The sequence below is a fragment of the Setaria viridis genome, chromosome 7, assembly GCF_005286985.2.
Source record: "Setaria viridis chromosome 7, Setaria_viridis_v4.0, whole genome shotgun sequence".
NCBI classification, from domain to species: Eukaryota; Viridiplantae; Streptophyta; class Magnoliopsida; order Poales; family Poaceae; genus Setaria; species Setaria viridis.
In genome coordinates this window covers 17603605-17619214 of record NC_048269.2, presented here as the reverse complement: position 1 = coordinate 17619214, position 15610 = coordinate 17603605, and the positions used below count along the sequence as shown (strand labels likewise).

The 15610-nt window shown below is 45.1% G+C and overlaps 1 protein-coding gene across 2 annotated transcripts; it reads right to left on the bottom strand.

The window, feature by feature from the left end:
* Window positions 1-11860: 11860 nt before the first annotated feature.
* LOC117864683 (uncharacterized) lies at window positions 11861-15531 on the bottom strand. 2 transcript variants are annotated; one of them, XM_072294815.1, is made up of 3 exons: window positions 13883-15531; window positions 12323-12475; window positions 11861-12243 (listed from the first exon to the last, which is right to left on the bottom strand). In XM_072294815.1, the coding sequence occupies exons 1-3, from the start codon at window positions 15176-15178 to the stop codon at window positions 11896-11898; spliced, it is 1797 nt and encodes a 598-aa protein (XP_072150916.1). In that variant the 5' UTR covers window positions 15179-15531; the 3' UTR covers window positions 11861-11895. The 2 variants fall into 2 exon arrangements, with proteins under 2 accessions (XP_072150916.1, XP_072150917.1); XM_072294816.1 differs by having other exon boundaries at window positions 12085-12475.
* Between the last annotated feature and the right edge of the window lie 79 nt (window positions 15532-15610).

The following is a 15610-nucleotide window of genomic DNA, read 5'->3' as shown; positions in this document are numbered from 1 at the left end:
GGGGGGGGGGGGGGGGGGGGGGGGGGGGGGGGGGGGTGTTGTGAAGAATGTCCTCTCTAAGAGAGAGAGAGGGAGAGATGTGCAGAATGTCTTCTCTCTATCTTTATGTTAGCTAGTGAGAGGAAGAGAGAGGAAAAAATTAATAAAAGTTTCTTCACTTAGCCTATGTGTGTGTGTGTATTTGCCTATGTGAACTAAGTTCCTTAGCGAAAAGGTATTAAAAAAAAGAGTTGCCTTCTAACTTGTTGGGGCTTTCTCTAGGAGAGCATCGCTTTACTACCGGCATGTCGGAAAAGACAAACGTAGTGGCGCCTTCATCCATCGGAGTACTGTGGACACCAAGTTCGCCTTTGCCGGTGGGTTTGCCAACAATTAACTGAAAAGTGGAATCGATGGTGATGACCTGTAGAGTTATGTGGTGGGATCGAGCATGCGAATTCGCTTTTTTTTTCTTCATTTTGTAGAGAAGGGAAGAAAAAAAATACTAGGGCTTCCAAATTTTTTTTGCGATATGGACAATGGTGTCATCTTTATTTGTAGGCCACAACATAACTTATACTTCATTCGTTTCAAATTTAGATCGTTTTGGTATTTCTAAATTCATAAGCTATGAATCTAGAAATGCCAAAACGACATACAATTTAGAATCGAGGGAATACATAGTATTAGTTTTTCTTCCTAATATATAGTATATAATGAAATGCTTTATCCATCCAAGTTAAATAAAAAAATAGAATACAAGGGAAACAATCATACATATACACGCATACGCACTACTGTGAATGCGCGCGTGGACGGACATTGTACCTCCCATATTTATCAATGCCTACTAGTTTGGATCGGTGAATCTTGAGGTTGATAAACTCACCACATACATTTTGCTATCGAAAGGTACATTATCCACCACTAAAAAGCATATTTATTTTGAATCCGAGCATAACGCTGCAATAGGGATATGAACCGGGTGGATAGAGATTTCACCACAAGAAATCCAACCAACTAAGTTACGCTTAATTCACATAGTCTATACATATTCTTGAGATTACTTAACAAACAACCTATATAGCTCAACATCTTCTTATTTCTTTCTTGAGGTAAGCTCAACATATTATTCTTAATTTGTGGGCCGACGGAATAAAATATCTAATACACAATGCTTTGCAGTACATACTCCCTTTGTCCCAAAATATAAGGTACATTTTGTTTAATTAGTATGACCCTTGACTAACAATTACTCTATTAGTAGGTAATTTTTTGACATAAAATTGATCTTATTAGATTCGCATTCAAAAGTGGTCACTTATGAATTTGATTTGCCACATAAGGGTATTCCCTCAATCCTAAATGTAAGATGTTTTTGTTTATCTTATGTTAAACTTATATAACTTAACCGAGTTTAAAGAACAAATACATCGACATTTAAAATATCAAAAAAGTTTCATTAAATCCACCATGAAGTATATCTTGATAATACATTTATTTCGAATTTTAGATATTAATATTTTTTTCTATAAAGTTTGTCAAAGTTTGAATTAACCGGGATAGAACTAAAATGACTTGCGTTTAGAAAGAGAGGGAGAGCTCTGCACCACGTTTTTCGTATATATTGTGGGAGAATATAATATTAGTTGAGTAAATGTTTGATCATTGTCTTGTCCTAATGAATAAAAATACACCTCATATTTTGAGATGAAGGGAGTACTATACGATAATGCATTAGTTCCTTGTCTCATGGTGCTAACTTTTAGCTTTCATCATACCTGCTTCACCACACAACAAATACTTTCTCACATTTGTTTCATAAATATCACCTAAAGTCCGCAAATTGATTGTAATTTAGTTGGTTAGGTTCAGCCCACTTAAGTTTGAGTCTCTAGCTCATGTATGGGTACTCACATTTTTGACTTGTTTTGGTGGTAGATAACGGTCCTAGCTAGACATTTTTAGTTACTTCATCAATCTCAAAACGACTACACCGGCTCAGTTTAGGGAAAAAAATCACAAAGAAGTTTTATGTGATGACCTTTATAATACAGTGGCACGCATTATGTGCCTTACCTTCTTTTGGTAAAAAGTTCAGCTTTATTATCTTCTTTCGATGAAAAAAGTGGGTTTAGTATTACTATGATGCCTCTTCATGGGGTTAAGATGATGGAAATTTGGCCCTCAACCCCTCATATTCCCGCTTTCCATATCCACCTTAGTTATTACTCCCTCTGTTCCAAAAAAAATGAATTGTGCTAGAAATTTTAGAACATATTAACAAGAAGGTAAGATAACCTTCTTATTTTTTGGGATGGAGGAAGTATGTACTAATTGGTGTTAATTGACTATCTCATGCACATGCATATACTAAATGGGATAACAGTGACTTATTTTTTGGAACAAATTTCAAAGTTCAGAATGACTTGCTTTTTGGGATGGAGGAAGTATGTCAACTAGAGAGGACATGTGAAAATTGTACTCTTGCCATGAAGTTATTTTTACAACGTTATGCTTGGGATTTTTTTTAAAAAACAATTCAATTTGTACTCCCTCTATTATAAAAAGAAGTCACTCTAATTTTATCCGGACTCCAAAATCAAATCATTCTAAGTCTGATTAAATTTGGTAAAAAACATAGTATATCTATTCGATCCTATAAATATGGGTACTCTTCAATCATTATAAAAATCCTCTAAACTTTGTATAGATTTCCTATGTATGTGCATAACAATTTTCTAGATTGCAAAAGTGATTATTAATTGGAGGAACGGTTCATATTTTCACCACCATTTAACATTTCCTCAGTGCACATGTTTTTCACGTGCAGTGTTTTATTTGAGCCATGTGCTATTGCAGTGTGGCAGACATGGATGCTTTAGCAAGCCAGATTCAGATTTAGCAGCGCATGTCATGTGTGAAAACGAGTCTAATAATTCGGCTGTCCTTTTTTTTTCTTTTTACCAAAGCTTTCAAAATTCGTCTGTCCTTTTTCTGTTTACCGAACTTTTCAAAATTTTGGCGACCAATGGGCTTTCTGATAGAACAGTACTGGTTGGACACTACAGCAATACATGTGGATTGGTCAGAGAGGGGAATAATTCAGATCACGACCTGTAACGAGCCTGCAACCACAGAATGGAAGTTAAGCTGCCACCTTTTTCAGAATACAGGGCTGCGATCATGTTAAGCTGGGAGAAGTACATTATTAGACGTGCAGAGATTGCTGTAGTGTTTGGTTCCAGCTTTTTGCAACGTAAACGGAAACAGAAAATCGATAGCAGAGTTTGTTTATTTGGTTCAACCAGGTAATGAACATATACTGTACAATCCTCGCTGCTGCCCGTGCTTTCAAGTCAAGGAGAGCAAAGCCGATCGATGCTCCTGCCGCCGCTGCGAAGCCTCTACACGCGCACGTATGTACTTGCTGCTGCAATTGCACCCAGTCGAGTGGCTGTATCTGGTAACACCTGGGTGGGGCGGTGTAGCAGGTTTTCTGAAGGTCTGCATCCAAGCATTGTGAAGCCACCAGGTAGCAGGTGTGTGATAGTCAAGAGCGAACTAGTGATGCCAACTTAAATAGCTAAACTTGTGTGCAAAACAACTAAGAATGCGTAATTAAGTCGTAGCATACATATGCAGAGCAGGATCTTCATGACCCATCATGTCAGATGCATCAAAATAATCAAATCCTTGTTTGTTTGTTCGTTCGTTCATGTAAGCGACGTCTTCCAAGTCGACTCTTGAACGCAGTAGGGACGAAGTCGATGGGCGCAAATCGCCAAGGAAACATAACAGTAAACGAAGTTCCTCCGGTCAAATCGCACAATGCTTAGCATTTGCTGCTCTCGGACACACCAGCCCCGGTCTACTGTTCAGGTCTCCAGGAAGCCTATGATCTCCGGTTAAACACGATAGAGAATTGAATAATAAGCTGGCAGTTTGCGCTTGTGCCGAAAGTCCATGCATGTATTTTGGCCAAACGTACGTCCACTACATCCCAGAGAAACAAGCTAGCGATCGAGTCGACCGGGTGGAACGTCCCTGGAGAGTCAAAGTGGGCCCACGGGCCTATCTGTTGTGTGGCGGCTGTCACCGCCTTGACGCCAAACCGGCCGATCGTCGGCAGTCGCCGGAGCTCCGTATACGCCGTTGACAGCCGGCGCAGGGCCGTGACAGTGACACGGCTCGTCCCTGTGTGCTGGCTCGCTGGTCCCTTTTCACGGCTACACGTCGCTGGAGTGAGACCACACAAGAATTAGCTAGAGGAGCTAGAGTGAGCCGTGGGTGCACGACTTTATCCACTGGGTTCAAATCTTGGTACACACAATCAAGGATGGAGTCCCAAACTAAATCTTTTGCTTGCTAGGAGGGACGCAGTACGTGTAAAATTTTAAAAATTTATTTGAATTTGCAATGTTTAGTCCGAACACGCATGAACATCGTGTAATCTTTTGCCTTGTAGACCCTTGTTGATTCCAAAGCATCTCAACATGCAAGTGGCCTGCAATGCAATACGCATGGGTGACCTATGATCAAAGTCGACTCAATGGTCAATCGGGTCCGCATCGCAAGTCCTTGGAGCTTGCACCCACCATTGACATCAACCAACGCGTGTGTGAGACGTGCTGAGAGTGAAAGCCGAGGTTCATGTAATAGTAATGCACCCTGTTCACCACTATAGCCATGAAAGAATCCACACTGTTGACGGAGCTGATGGCAACATTCCCCACCTCCATATGCAGGGGGAGAGAACACGTAACCTAGTTACGATGCAACCAAAAGTGTAAGGTTCCTAGAGGCCGCAACAAAAGATTCAAGTTTGTTTCCTATTCTTTGAGGTTAGAAATTGGACCGTCAAAATCGCTCTCTAAACCTTGCATTGCACCTATCAAAAATTTGTTTTTGTTCCTTGCATATGTGGGTGAGAAAGAACAGAAGAAGAGATGTAAGTCCACAACTAGATAGCCCATTCACATGTCTACACACGCATAAAGCCTGAATTCCTCTATTCACTTATGGAAAGCATATTGATTTCAAATCCATTTCGACATGCAAGCAACCTGTAACGCAAAATGCATATGTGGCCCATGAACAAACTGGATTCGATGGTCCACCATGTCATCCGCAACGCAAAATTCTTCAGAGCTCACACCCACCATTAAGAACTTCTGCGTGCGTGGGACGTCGAGGGGGCACCTTTTTCACCGCTAGAGTCATGAAAGAGATTGCGCATGTGATAGAGCTAATGTGAACATGCCACCTTCAGATACGACCACACATAATCCAATAAGGTCAGATACGACCACACATAATCCAATAAGGGTGCAAAGAAATGTGAAAGTCTTATAGTATTCGAGATTAAAAGTTGGATCATTACATCTATAAAGATTGGGACAACCACCAAGGGCAGAGACCAGGCGAGGAGTGGCGATTTCCACTAAAATAATTCAAAATTCAAGCACTTTTTTTAAAAAAAATCACTATTGTGGGCCCTCTCAACAAAGAAAAGAAAAATCGAATTTATGGCTTCACTCCTAACAACCGCCATCCTAAACCACAAGTAAACAATAAATGGCGGGGCTAATCTATATATTAATCTCCTTTGTCTAAAATCACGGTCCCTATGCATTCTTCACAATCCAACTCAGCCCTATTTATTTTTAACTTAAAATCATATAGTATTATAACCCGATCTTTATTAAGCTCTACCCTTAAATTTGATAGGCTAAATTAGAGAGCCCTTTACGACCCCACACACAAGTGACAATTGACAATTCGAATGGTTAAGAATCGAAACGCCCGCTCAGGATGGGGAAACATGCCCCTGCTGTCCTTGCTGGAATAATCCAATTGTCCTCTCTCCATCAACACTATTGCAATTTTTACTTTTGTGTCGAGGATTCAATTCACCAATCGCTTCAAACAAGCATTACAATGAAGACTGGAAACAGTGGTTGCACGTAAGCCTACAGCCCCCTAGTTAGTTAGCAGCCCGAGCAGCATTCACGTAGGTGAGTTGGCTGCTGCTGGGGATTCAACGGTCTGCGTCCAGAACCGACACGACGACGAACACGGCCGCCATGCCGGTCAAAGAGGATCAGAGCAGGCGGCCAATGGACGACGCAACAGGGAAGGAATTGAAGGAAACCGTGGGCAATCACTTTCCGGCGGTCAAATTAGGATGGATCAAGCGCTCAACATGAACGGCTGCCATCATGAATTCCCTCAACTCCATCCATCTATACACTTCTGTTCTCGAATAAATGCTGCTTTCAGGACACGCGTAGTCAATTGTTTGGAAGTTTGACTATCAGTACATATATACAAAATGTTCGGGTTTGATATATGAAATTGATACTTGTGGACATGCGTGTCTTCAAAAATTCTTTTTACAGGATGTATATAATTTGTTCAAGTAATAATGGGCAAAGATGTACTGGAGACAATTGTGTCGGCGTCTAAAACAACAACGGGTCACTGGTAGAAAACTGAGCATTAGTTCCGGTTGGAGAGACGCATAGGTCTCGAAAATCCAACCGGAACTACCCCATCTTTAGTCCCGGGACTAAAGATAAACTTTTAGTCCCGGTTGGTATTTCCAACCGGGACCAAAGGGTTTTTGCGTTAAAAAAATATTCTAAATTCCCAAGAGGTTCCCCCCACACGCACGTCGCAAGTCACACGGTTTTCATGTGAAATATGCGCGTGCGATTCGAACCTGCAACCTCTTGCCTCGCGCGTAGCTTCCTTACCATCTCACCTACACAGCACATCCGACTGATGCTATCTTTTTGAATTCACCCGTGGGGGACTCTTTAGTCCCGGTTGGTGTTACCAACCAGGACTAAAGGAGGATCACGAAATTTAGACCCAGGTCTAAAGTCTCTTTAGTCCCGGGTCCAAAAAAGACCGAGATTTTTGTTGAGGATGGAAGGTCATTTTTCTACTTAGTGGGTGCTGCGACTGAATACAACTGAATATTTCATCTCTTTTTTTAAAAAAAAGGAATATTTCATCTCTAGTTACCCTTCATTATAGCTGCAAATGCTAGGCCTTATTTGAGACTCTGGAATTTTGCAATGATTTTTGTTGGTTCAGTAGTACAGCTGCTGAGAAATTCCCACCCCTTGCACTTGCAATTATTAGTCTGCACTACATTTCTGTCTCCTCCATCTCCATAGAAGTAAAAAAGAAAGAAGAACAAATCTGTTTGAGAAAAAAAAATAAATAAAGAAACCGGTGATCATTCAATGCATATACAAGTGTTTTTGTCAACACCCATGACTAACTGAGCTTGTCGCAGCATCTTGACTGGGTCAATACCCCACCTGTACTCAGGCGTTGAAAAATCCTTAAAACATGATCAGCTCACATGGCGGAAGAATACAATAATTTGGCAGCATTGCTAATTAAGCGTACTATTATATTCTTCTCCTTAATTATTTACTCGAAGCAAAGACGCAGCTGGCTACCCTCCAAACGTTCACGACACAAATTAAAAATAACCCAACACGATGCTTTTGGTCAAAGATGCACCACGGATCAATTGGAGCGAGAAGAACATATAGAGAGAATATTTTTTGCTGACTCGGAGAACCCTGGAGGCTGGCTGTAGCTTTCAGTTGGCGAGGCGACAAGCTGGTCAGCTACCTGCTCGCCCAGTTTGGGCAAAAGAAATTGTTGCTCAGCGCATAAGAAAATAGGTGGATAAATGGATTTTATTAGCTAGAAAACTGTTTGAATGTATCGATAAAATATAGAAAATTTGTTATTCTTTAAGTGGTATTACGAGCGACGTTGCCCGCCGGCAGCACGGCATCTACGGTGAATTCGTCAATCTCAAAAACAATGGGTGGCGAGTCTTTCTAATGCCACGATGCAAATGTCAGCTATATAGGTATGCACACACTGGATTTCGATCGGATAGATATTATTCGTGGGGATGGCTGCTTATGTCAGCATGGCAGGGAGCATGAGTGTGGGACTCCATCTCTGACCGAAGGTGATGGAGCAAGAAGATTGACCTGAACCTTTAATTGTACCTGGTCAGAGAGAGTTATCCTCCAAAGTTCTGTTTAGTAGAGCTCCAGTTCCTACTAAAACGGCTTCAGCTCTTGTTTCTCTAGTGGAGTAGCTGAAGCTGTTTTGGAAAACGTTCGGTAAAATAGCTTTTCAATGATAATATGACTAATTTTATGGTCAATTAATACTTGGAGAGGGAGGAGAAGCCAGTTGAGCTATTTTTTTATTTTTTTTACTTCTCTTTAGTGTAAGTCGTTTTATGACTTCTTCCCGACTTGAGTGATAGAGCCGTTTTGAAGTTGCTATTTTGGTAGGATTTCACAAAAACTAGTAGAGAATTTCTACGGAGTATCAACCCCTAGATGCTGGCTAGGTTACGGTGCCACACTACATGTATATGCTCAGCTCGCGACTTGTAACTAATCCAACTGAGGCGAGGCGACTTGGTATATATCAGGTGCCTGACGATGGCGATCGCCGGATCGGGCCACGTCGGCCGATCCACCGGTACACGTGCGCGCCAACTTGGACTCGATCTGGATAACTGTAACCCAGGATGGTGATCACACATACACTTGGTCGATCTCTGGTATCATATATAATATCTCTCGTTCGTCTCTATCCAGTTTGGATGCAGTGCAGGCCGTCCTTATCCGGAAGCTCCTGCTGCAAGAAGTCTGCAACGACTGAAGAGTGGTAGTGGCTTTCCCCTTTCGACATATGATCTCTGCTTCTCTTCCCTGTCCGCTTGGCCGGCGACGTGATTGCAATACAGTATAGAGGTGGCTCCTGCAAAAGCGTGCCACGTACTGTAATCTCTGTCAGTCAGTCGCTTCGTGTAATCTCTGTCAGTCAGTCGCTTCGTGTAGTCTCTGTCAGCCAGTCAATAATCCAGCGCTTTAATCACTTTGCTGCTAGCTTTTACGACGCTCCCTGTCTGTCGGCCGCGCGAACCTTTTCGTCGTCGCTGGTATCTTCGTTTCTTCGTCCCTGCCTCCCTTGCGTGCACACTTGCATTACTTTTACGTGGAGATTTTTCGATCGTCGCAGCCACGTGTGGATCGAAGAGTCGCGCTCCGAGATCTTTGGTGTTCCGTAGGCATAGTTCCTCGAATTGTTTGTATTATTTGAAGTAAGCAGAAGGAATTATATGCGGTCCAAGTAGTAGTTTCATATCTTATGTTCTAGGCAAAAACGATTAAACATGGATAGATATTATTTCAAAAGTAGAAAGAATTCTATGTTGTAAAGGTATTTTTCAGGATGAAATTGTGATGTTTTATACATCGACTGTAAAAATGCTAAGAAAGCTTGACCAATAGCAATAATCCTAGACGGATTTATATCTGGGGTCGGAGGAAGCAGCACTTGCTTGTTTCCCAATTATTGGTGAAAGCAACAGGAATCTGATTGGTTTACTCGATTTCCTTCTCTAAGATATGGAGATAGTCTCCGGTCTCCTCCGAGACAGCAAGCACAACGAGCAGAAGGATATACACTTGGTCACAGTCCATGCCTTCTTGTTTGAGCTACTCTCCTTTTCTTCCTCCATTTTCTTTGCTATGAAAAGTACCCAACACCAAACCTGTCGTCGCCTTCAACACAACATAACTTATAACATTATGAGAATCAAGCGGATTGTGTAAGCAAAAGGAAGGGGCAATGCAACCTGAAGATCTGAGCTTGTCCTGGTCAAACAAAATATTTTGTGATGTGTCTACTATCTTCTTCCTGCCTCTGCTGGCTCCTCCAGCAATCCAGACACAAATCCATCAACTAATGTCACCACAACTTTATCCTAGAAACAAATCGACACGTGACACTAAACCTCCTGACTTACTGATTGATTGGTCTGATTGGCAGGTAATCTGCAAGGGTTTGAACAACAAGAACATGAGATGACAGGAGCACAGAAGGTGAATGGGAAATCTTTGAACGGCTGAAACTACATAGCTGCCGACTGCAGCATATGTCAACACGATATTTGTTCGTTCAAATATCGTGTCGTGGGAGCAAGGGAACCGCGCCAGCTACAGGTCACCTAACTATACCTGGTTACCTGACATCTCATCTGAGATTTGCGATGCTGACTTTCTGGAGCTGTCTTCGCACTCTAAGAGCATCTCATCTGAGATTTGCGTTGCTGATGACTTCCTTGTTACCAAGCCTGATGAGATTTTTCATATTTACATGGCGTGTTCAGATTATGAAACCGCCTATTTTTAGAGTTCACTTCAAGAAACACAAATAATCAAGCTTAACTCTGATTTTTTAGAATTCGCACAAGATGGGTAAACAGGGGCGGCTCTGCATGGGCTCGAATTATCAGAATAAATGGGCTTCTTGTTGGAGGCCTTTTCGCACATGGGTCAGCAATCAGTGGGCTTTATGCCCCATCAAGCCCATCAACAACCTCATAAGCCTTTCTCACACAGTCGCACTGTCAGCACACGAAAACCAGTGTGCAATCATGAATCAGCACAGCCACCAAACATGTAATCCTCATATAGGAGCACCGTTACCACCTGATCTCGTTCGCCCGTATTTGATCCCAATTTTAGTGTTCAAACTTGTTGCTATACAACCTTCGGAATGTTATGTAAGACCAATCAAAGTTAATGACCACAATTTTCCAGCTCCTATTCGTTTCAAAAAAAATTCCAGCTCCTAGGCAGCATCAGAATCATTAACGTATAAACATCAGGATGTGAATTTACTACCGGCATGCCTCTGATTATATAAATATATACAAAAGCCTCATGCCTCTCTTTAGCCCAAAATAATTTCAGCATCAGAGCGAATTCGATCTCTAAGCTGGGAGATGATTTCATCCTTCTCGTCTTTCATCAACCACGACGGGCTTGCAATGCCTCCCTGTCGGCCTGACTTTAGTTCTGGGAGAGCATGGTGTCGAATTAAGGGTGTGTTTGGTTGGGCTGTGGCTTTTGGAAAAGCTGCTGTGAGCTGTGGGCTGTGGAAAAGCAGCTGTGAGAAAGCAGCTGTGGGAAAAGCAGAAGACCGTTTGGTTAGAGGAGTTGTGAAACTGTAGGCTGTGTAAGAAATACTTGTAATGCCCCTAAAGGTCTGTGAGTGTGTTTATACGCAAATTGCTCGTAACAAAATAAATTTTATATATTTTTCATCCTTTAAAGTGATTGGTCCACATAAATAAAATTATATCCATCAAAAGTTCTATACAAGGATGCCATCCTTCAACATGGATGAGCAGGGAGTGGCGGCCAGCTGGCTGACGGCCGGCAACTGGGAGCGACGGGCGGCGGGGTGCGGCGGCCAGGGTCGTCGGGCGGCGGATGTCCGGGGGGAGGGGTGTGGCGGGCGGCCGGGGGCGCCGGGAGGCGAGCCGGCGACCGAGGGTGGCGGACGACGGGCCGGCGGATGGCGAACGATGGGCCGGCAGATGGCGGACGGCTGGCCAGCAGCCGGCGACCTGGGGCGACGGGCGGCGGCAGTCGGGGTCGTCGGGCCGCGGCCGTCCGGGGGCGGGGGGTGTGGCGGGCGGCCGGGGGCATCGGGCTGGCGGCCGTCCGGGGGGCGGGGTGTGGCGGGCGGGGGCGCCGGGAGGCGGGGCGGCGACCGAGGGCGGCGGACAGCGAGCCGGCGGATGGCGGACGGCAGGCGACGGGCGTCAGGCGGCGACCGTCTGGGGGCGGGGGTGTGGCAGGCGGCCGGGGGCGCCGGGTCGGCGGGAAGCGGACCGGCGACCGGGGGCGGCGGATGGCGGGCCGGCGGACAGCGTCCGGCGGCGACGGGCGGCGGGGTGCGGCGACGGGCCGGTGACGGGGAGGAGCGGACGGACGCGTCGGGAGAAATAGATGGGGGCAAAAAACGAATCATTACCTTCATAATCAGTGGCAGGTGGGTAATTTTTTACCCCAAAAGCACTTGAAAGCAGGGGGGAAGGTGCTTTTGATTTTGTACTAGAGCAAAAGTAGCTTTTGGGCAAAAGCACGTAGAGCTTTTAGGCCCTTTGGTTGGCTTTTGGCTTTTGCAAAAGCAAAAGCAGGTTGGAAAGCCCAACCAAAGGCACCCTAAGAGAACAGTCTTAAGAGCCCCACATGAACTCAACAAAAGCCTAATCAGTGCAATTTGTTCTTTTGTCCCTTCAAATCCCTCCATCACAATCTGCCTCAGGAAAGTGTGCTGAAAATCATCTGTGTAGTCGCTGCAAGGAGTTATCGCCAATTCTTCTGATGTCTCCGATGAAAGTGCACAAAACTGAAGTGGCATGTGAACTACCTGTACATGAGCAGCAATATTGGCAACAACTAGGGAATAGATCAATAGAAACTCATACGTGGATGTGAAGCTTCTCCAAGCATGCTGCAGCTTCCAATAACTTCTCCAGTAATTTCTTGATTCGATGGAGCGGCCACACCCTTGGAAGGTCTATCAGTAACTTCTTGAGATTCTCAATCCTACTCGAAAATGCGGTAGGATGAACCCAAAACTTGCAACAAAAGAACTATTGTTAGTTCCAGCCTTTTTTTTACAGTCATGGGGATTTGATAAAACAAGATAGTTTGGATACAACAAGAGGAACATGATATTGGTTAAGTAGCAGCAGTAGGGTCAACAAAACCACTATAATTCATGAGTTGCTTTGCGCTCCACATAAGAAATGTGTGTGGGCATACTTACGGTCTTCATGAATCATGAAAACTCAATTTGAACTAAAAGGGTGACATTCATAATAATGCATAAAAGAATTCCATCACTGCACGTTAAACTTTTCATAAAGTCACAAACATAAATCCAGAGCCCTGCCTGATGGCCATACCATGAAGGCTTACTATGTTGTAGAGTCATGTTGGAGAGATCCTATCTAAAATGCTGTGTAATGAATCAAAGAATGCCAACGTGAGAGTGTGAAATTGGAACATCTCAAAAGGAAAATGAGATTGCAGTTATAAAAAGTTGGCCTTATGAGGAAAATGAAATGGATATAATTTTTTTTAAAAAGGCCAAAACAATTCACTATCTCATTGACGAGGAGATTTTTAGTTAAGTGTCAAATTAGGATCAGTTAAAAAAGTATTGCCATTACAGTTCTTTACACGATAGGGATTGATGAGCGACTCGATTAAAAACAGTAAGAATGCCATAACCTATCTCAGCATGTTTTAATTGGTTCTTAGTAATCATGATGTATTTATGTCATTTTTGGTCTTGTAAAATATCCCAGCTTGCTGTTGACTGTTGCAGTGCTACCCAGTGATTTACCTAACAATTTTTTATTGGTAACTAACCTTTTTTTACCAAAGTAAACCTTGGCATGCTTGACTGTTTGCTGAATTACTAGCACAGTCAGTATAATTTCTAGAACAGCTATATTTTGATTTCCGTACTAGTGAGGGTGGCACGGGCACCCCCTTCGGTAGTTCGGCCAAGGAAAAACAAACAAATTATATCATTTTGGACGACTGCATGGCCACCAACATGTATTTTTACCACACAAACAACAAAGCTCTTACTATTAGGTGTTCATGGCCTAACTAATGGTCAAAAAGTTCCTGAAAGACTCTTTTGTGATTGAAGGGAGTAAACTCTATAGGTTTCTTATTTAGGTTTGTGTGGGTTCCCATTGAGTTACTATCGTGCCCTTACCGGATCGTTCATCATATTTGTTGAGCTTCAATCCCATCAACTCTCTACAGCTAGGTGTTTGTGGCCTAACTAATGGTCAAAAAGTTCCTGAAGTCATCAGATGGGATGATCGGACCTTTGTTTTGACCGAAACTTCTAACTAGTGCAAGGAGCAAAGTTAAGGACATGAGCAATGATTTTGCCTTTAAATCACAACAATGTCCAGCAGTTTTTTTGAAAAAATATTGTTCTTATTTTATTGAGGACTTACCCATGGAGGACTCCGGAAGCATAGTTTCAGAACTTCGACCTTAGCAGCGCTCAGGAAGAAGGATGCTAGCTGCTCCGATGTCCGTCTGAAACCATCCCAGGCTCTCAGCTCCACGAACCGGAGGCTCGCCGTGCCGTCACCATACATCCGCGGCACCGCGCCGCGGCACACGAGGGTCGCGAGCCTCGGGGCGGTCCCGACGGTAAGGGACGAGAGCATGTTGCACCTCTCGATGACCAGCCTCTCCAGCCTCGGCGCGCTGGCTAGGCTGACATCCAAGAAGTTGCAGGCCTCCAAGATCAGCTCCTGGAGCGCTGGCGCCGGCGGCAGGTCCACCGTGGACGGCCGTGCCGCGGCGACGAAGCACAACACGAGGCGCAGGAACACGAGGCCACGGCACGACAGCAGGATGTCGCCGAAGTAGGTGCTCGGGAAGACGGCCTTGACCGCCCGCGGCGTGATCTCGATGGGGAGCCTCGTCAGGGCGGGGAACAGGAGCCCGTAGCCATGGCCGCTCTGCGCCAGGCAGTTCTTGAAGTGGAGCGTCGCGAGGCGGCTCGCCGTCAGGAGAGCCTGGACGGGCTCCGGGTCCGGGAACACGTGGGCGGGCTGCTTGTTCTCGGCTCCAGCCCCGCCCGCCGCCGCGCTGCGCGGGAAGGCGTAGACGGCCAGGCGGTCGAGCTTGCGCCAGCGGAAGGCGGAGGCGAGGCACGCCGCCATGGCCCTCCCGGCGGCGGCGGCGGAGGCGCCGTCGTGGTCCTCCGGCGGCGGCGCCGTGAGGAAGAACTCGAGCCTGAGGGACCTAGCGGCCGGGTACCGCTCGGGAGTGCAGAGGAAGCGGGCGAGCCCGCGCACGTAGGCCTCCATGGCGCGGTCCTCGCAGGCGGCGACCCGCTGGGCGAGCGCCCACCGCGCGTCATCGTCGCCTCCGCCGCCATTGCGGTAGCGGTGTAGGGTCCCCGCGTACTCTGGCGGGAGGTGGTCGCCGACGGAGAAGCCGAACGCGGGGATCCAGCGGGCGGGGTCGAGCCGTCGCCAGCGCCGCGAGAGCGCGGACGTGGACACCGCGGCGCGGGAGTCGCCAACACGGGAGAGGATGGCGATGAGGAGCTCGTCGGGGAGGGCGCAGAGCCAGTCAGCGTGGTCGCCGGAGCAGGACCCGTCGGAGAGGCGGCGCCGCTTGGGGTTGCGATCGCCGTCGTGGTGACCGGACTCCATCGCCTCGATTAGCCTCACTGACATGGCGATCGGCCGTTTCTTAGGTTTATTTAGTGTTGAAACCTTCCGTGTCCTCATCCAACGGTTGCGATGTGGAGGCCGTGGAATTTGGGTCGCGACCGATGGATCAGCCCACAGATCAGAATTTTTCCCGTAACGCCGGAAGTCCGATTCGCATAATTTTTTCTAGTCCATTGCAATGTGAAAAAAAAAACATCGACGCTTACCTTTCCCAAAATTCAATCAAAATATAAATATCAGTTCATTGACATCCGATTGAACGAATAAAAATAAATTTCCACCCCAACAAATGTAGATGTTTCGCGCAACATCCAATTCGAAATCCCCCTTTTATCTAAGATTTGTAATTTTGCAAAAATCAACTATTGAAACATACTAAAATACATATAAAACATTAAAGAAAGGCTAACACACAACAACTAAAATCAATGCTTTGAACAAAGGATGGGAATTATACAATAACAATATTGATACATTTCGAAAACAAGG

Coding starts and splice junctions, on each gene's coding strand:
- LOC117864683 (XM_072294815.1), bottom strand. CDS start 15,178: ATGAGGACACGGAAGGTTTCAACACTAAATAAACCTAAGAAACGGCCG. Junction 12,476..13,882: donor GCTTCCGGAGTCCTCCATGG/GTAAGTCCTCAA, acceptor TTTTGTTGCAAG/TTTTGGGTTCATCCTACCGC. Junction 12,244..12,322: donor TGGAGAAGCTTCACATCCAC/GTATGAGTTTCT, acceptor ATGCCACTTCAG/TTTTGTGCACTTTCATCGGA.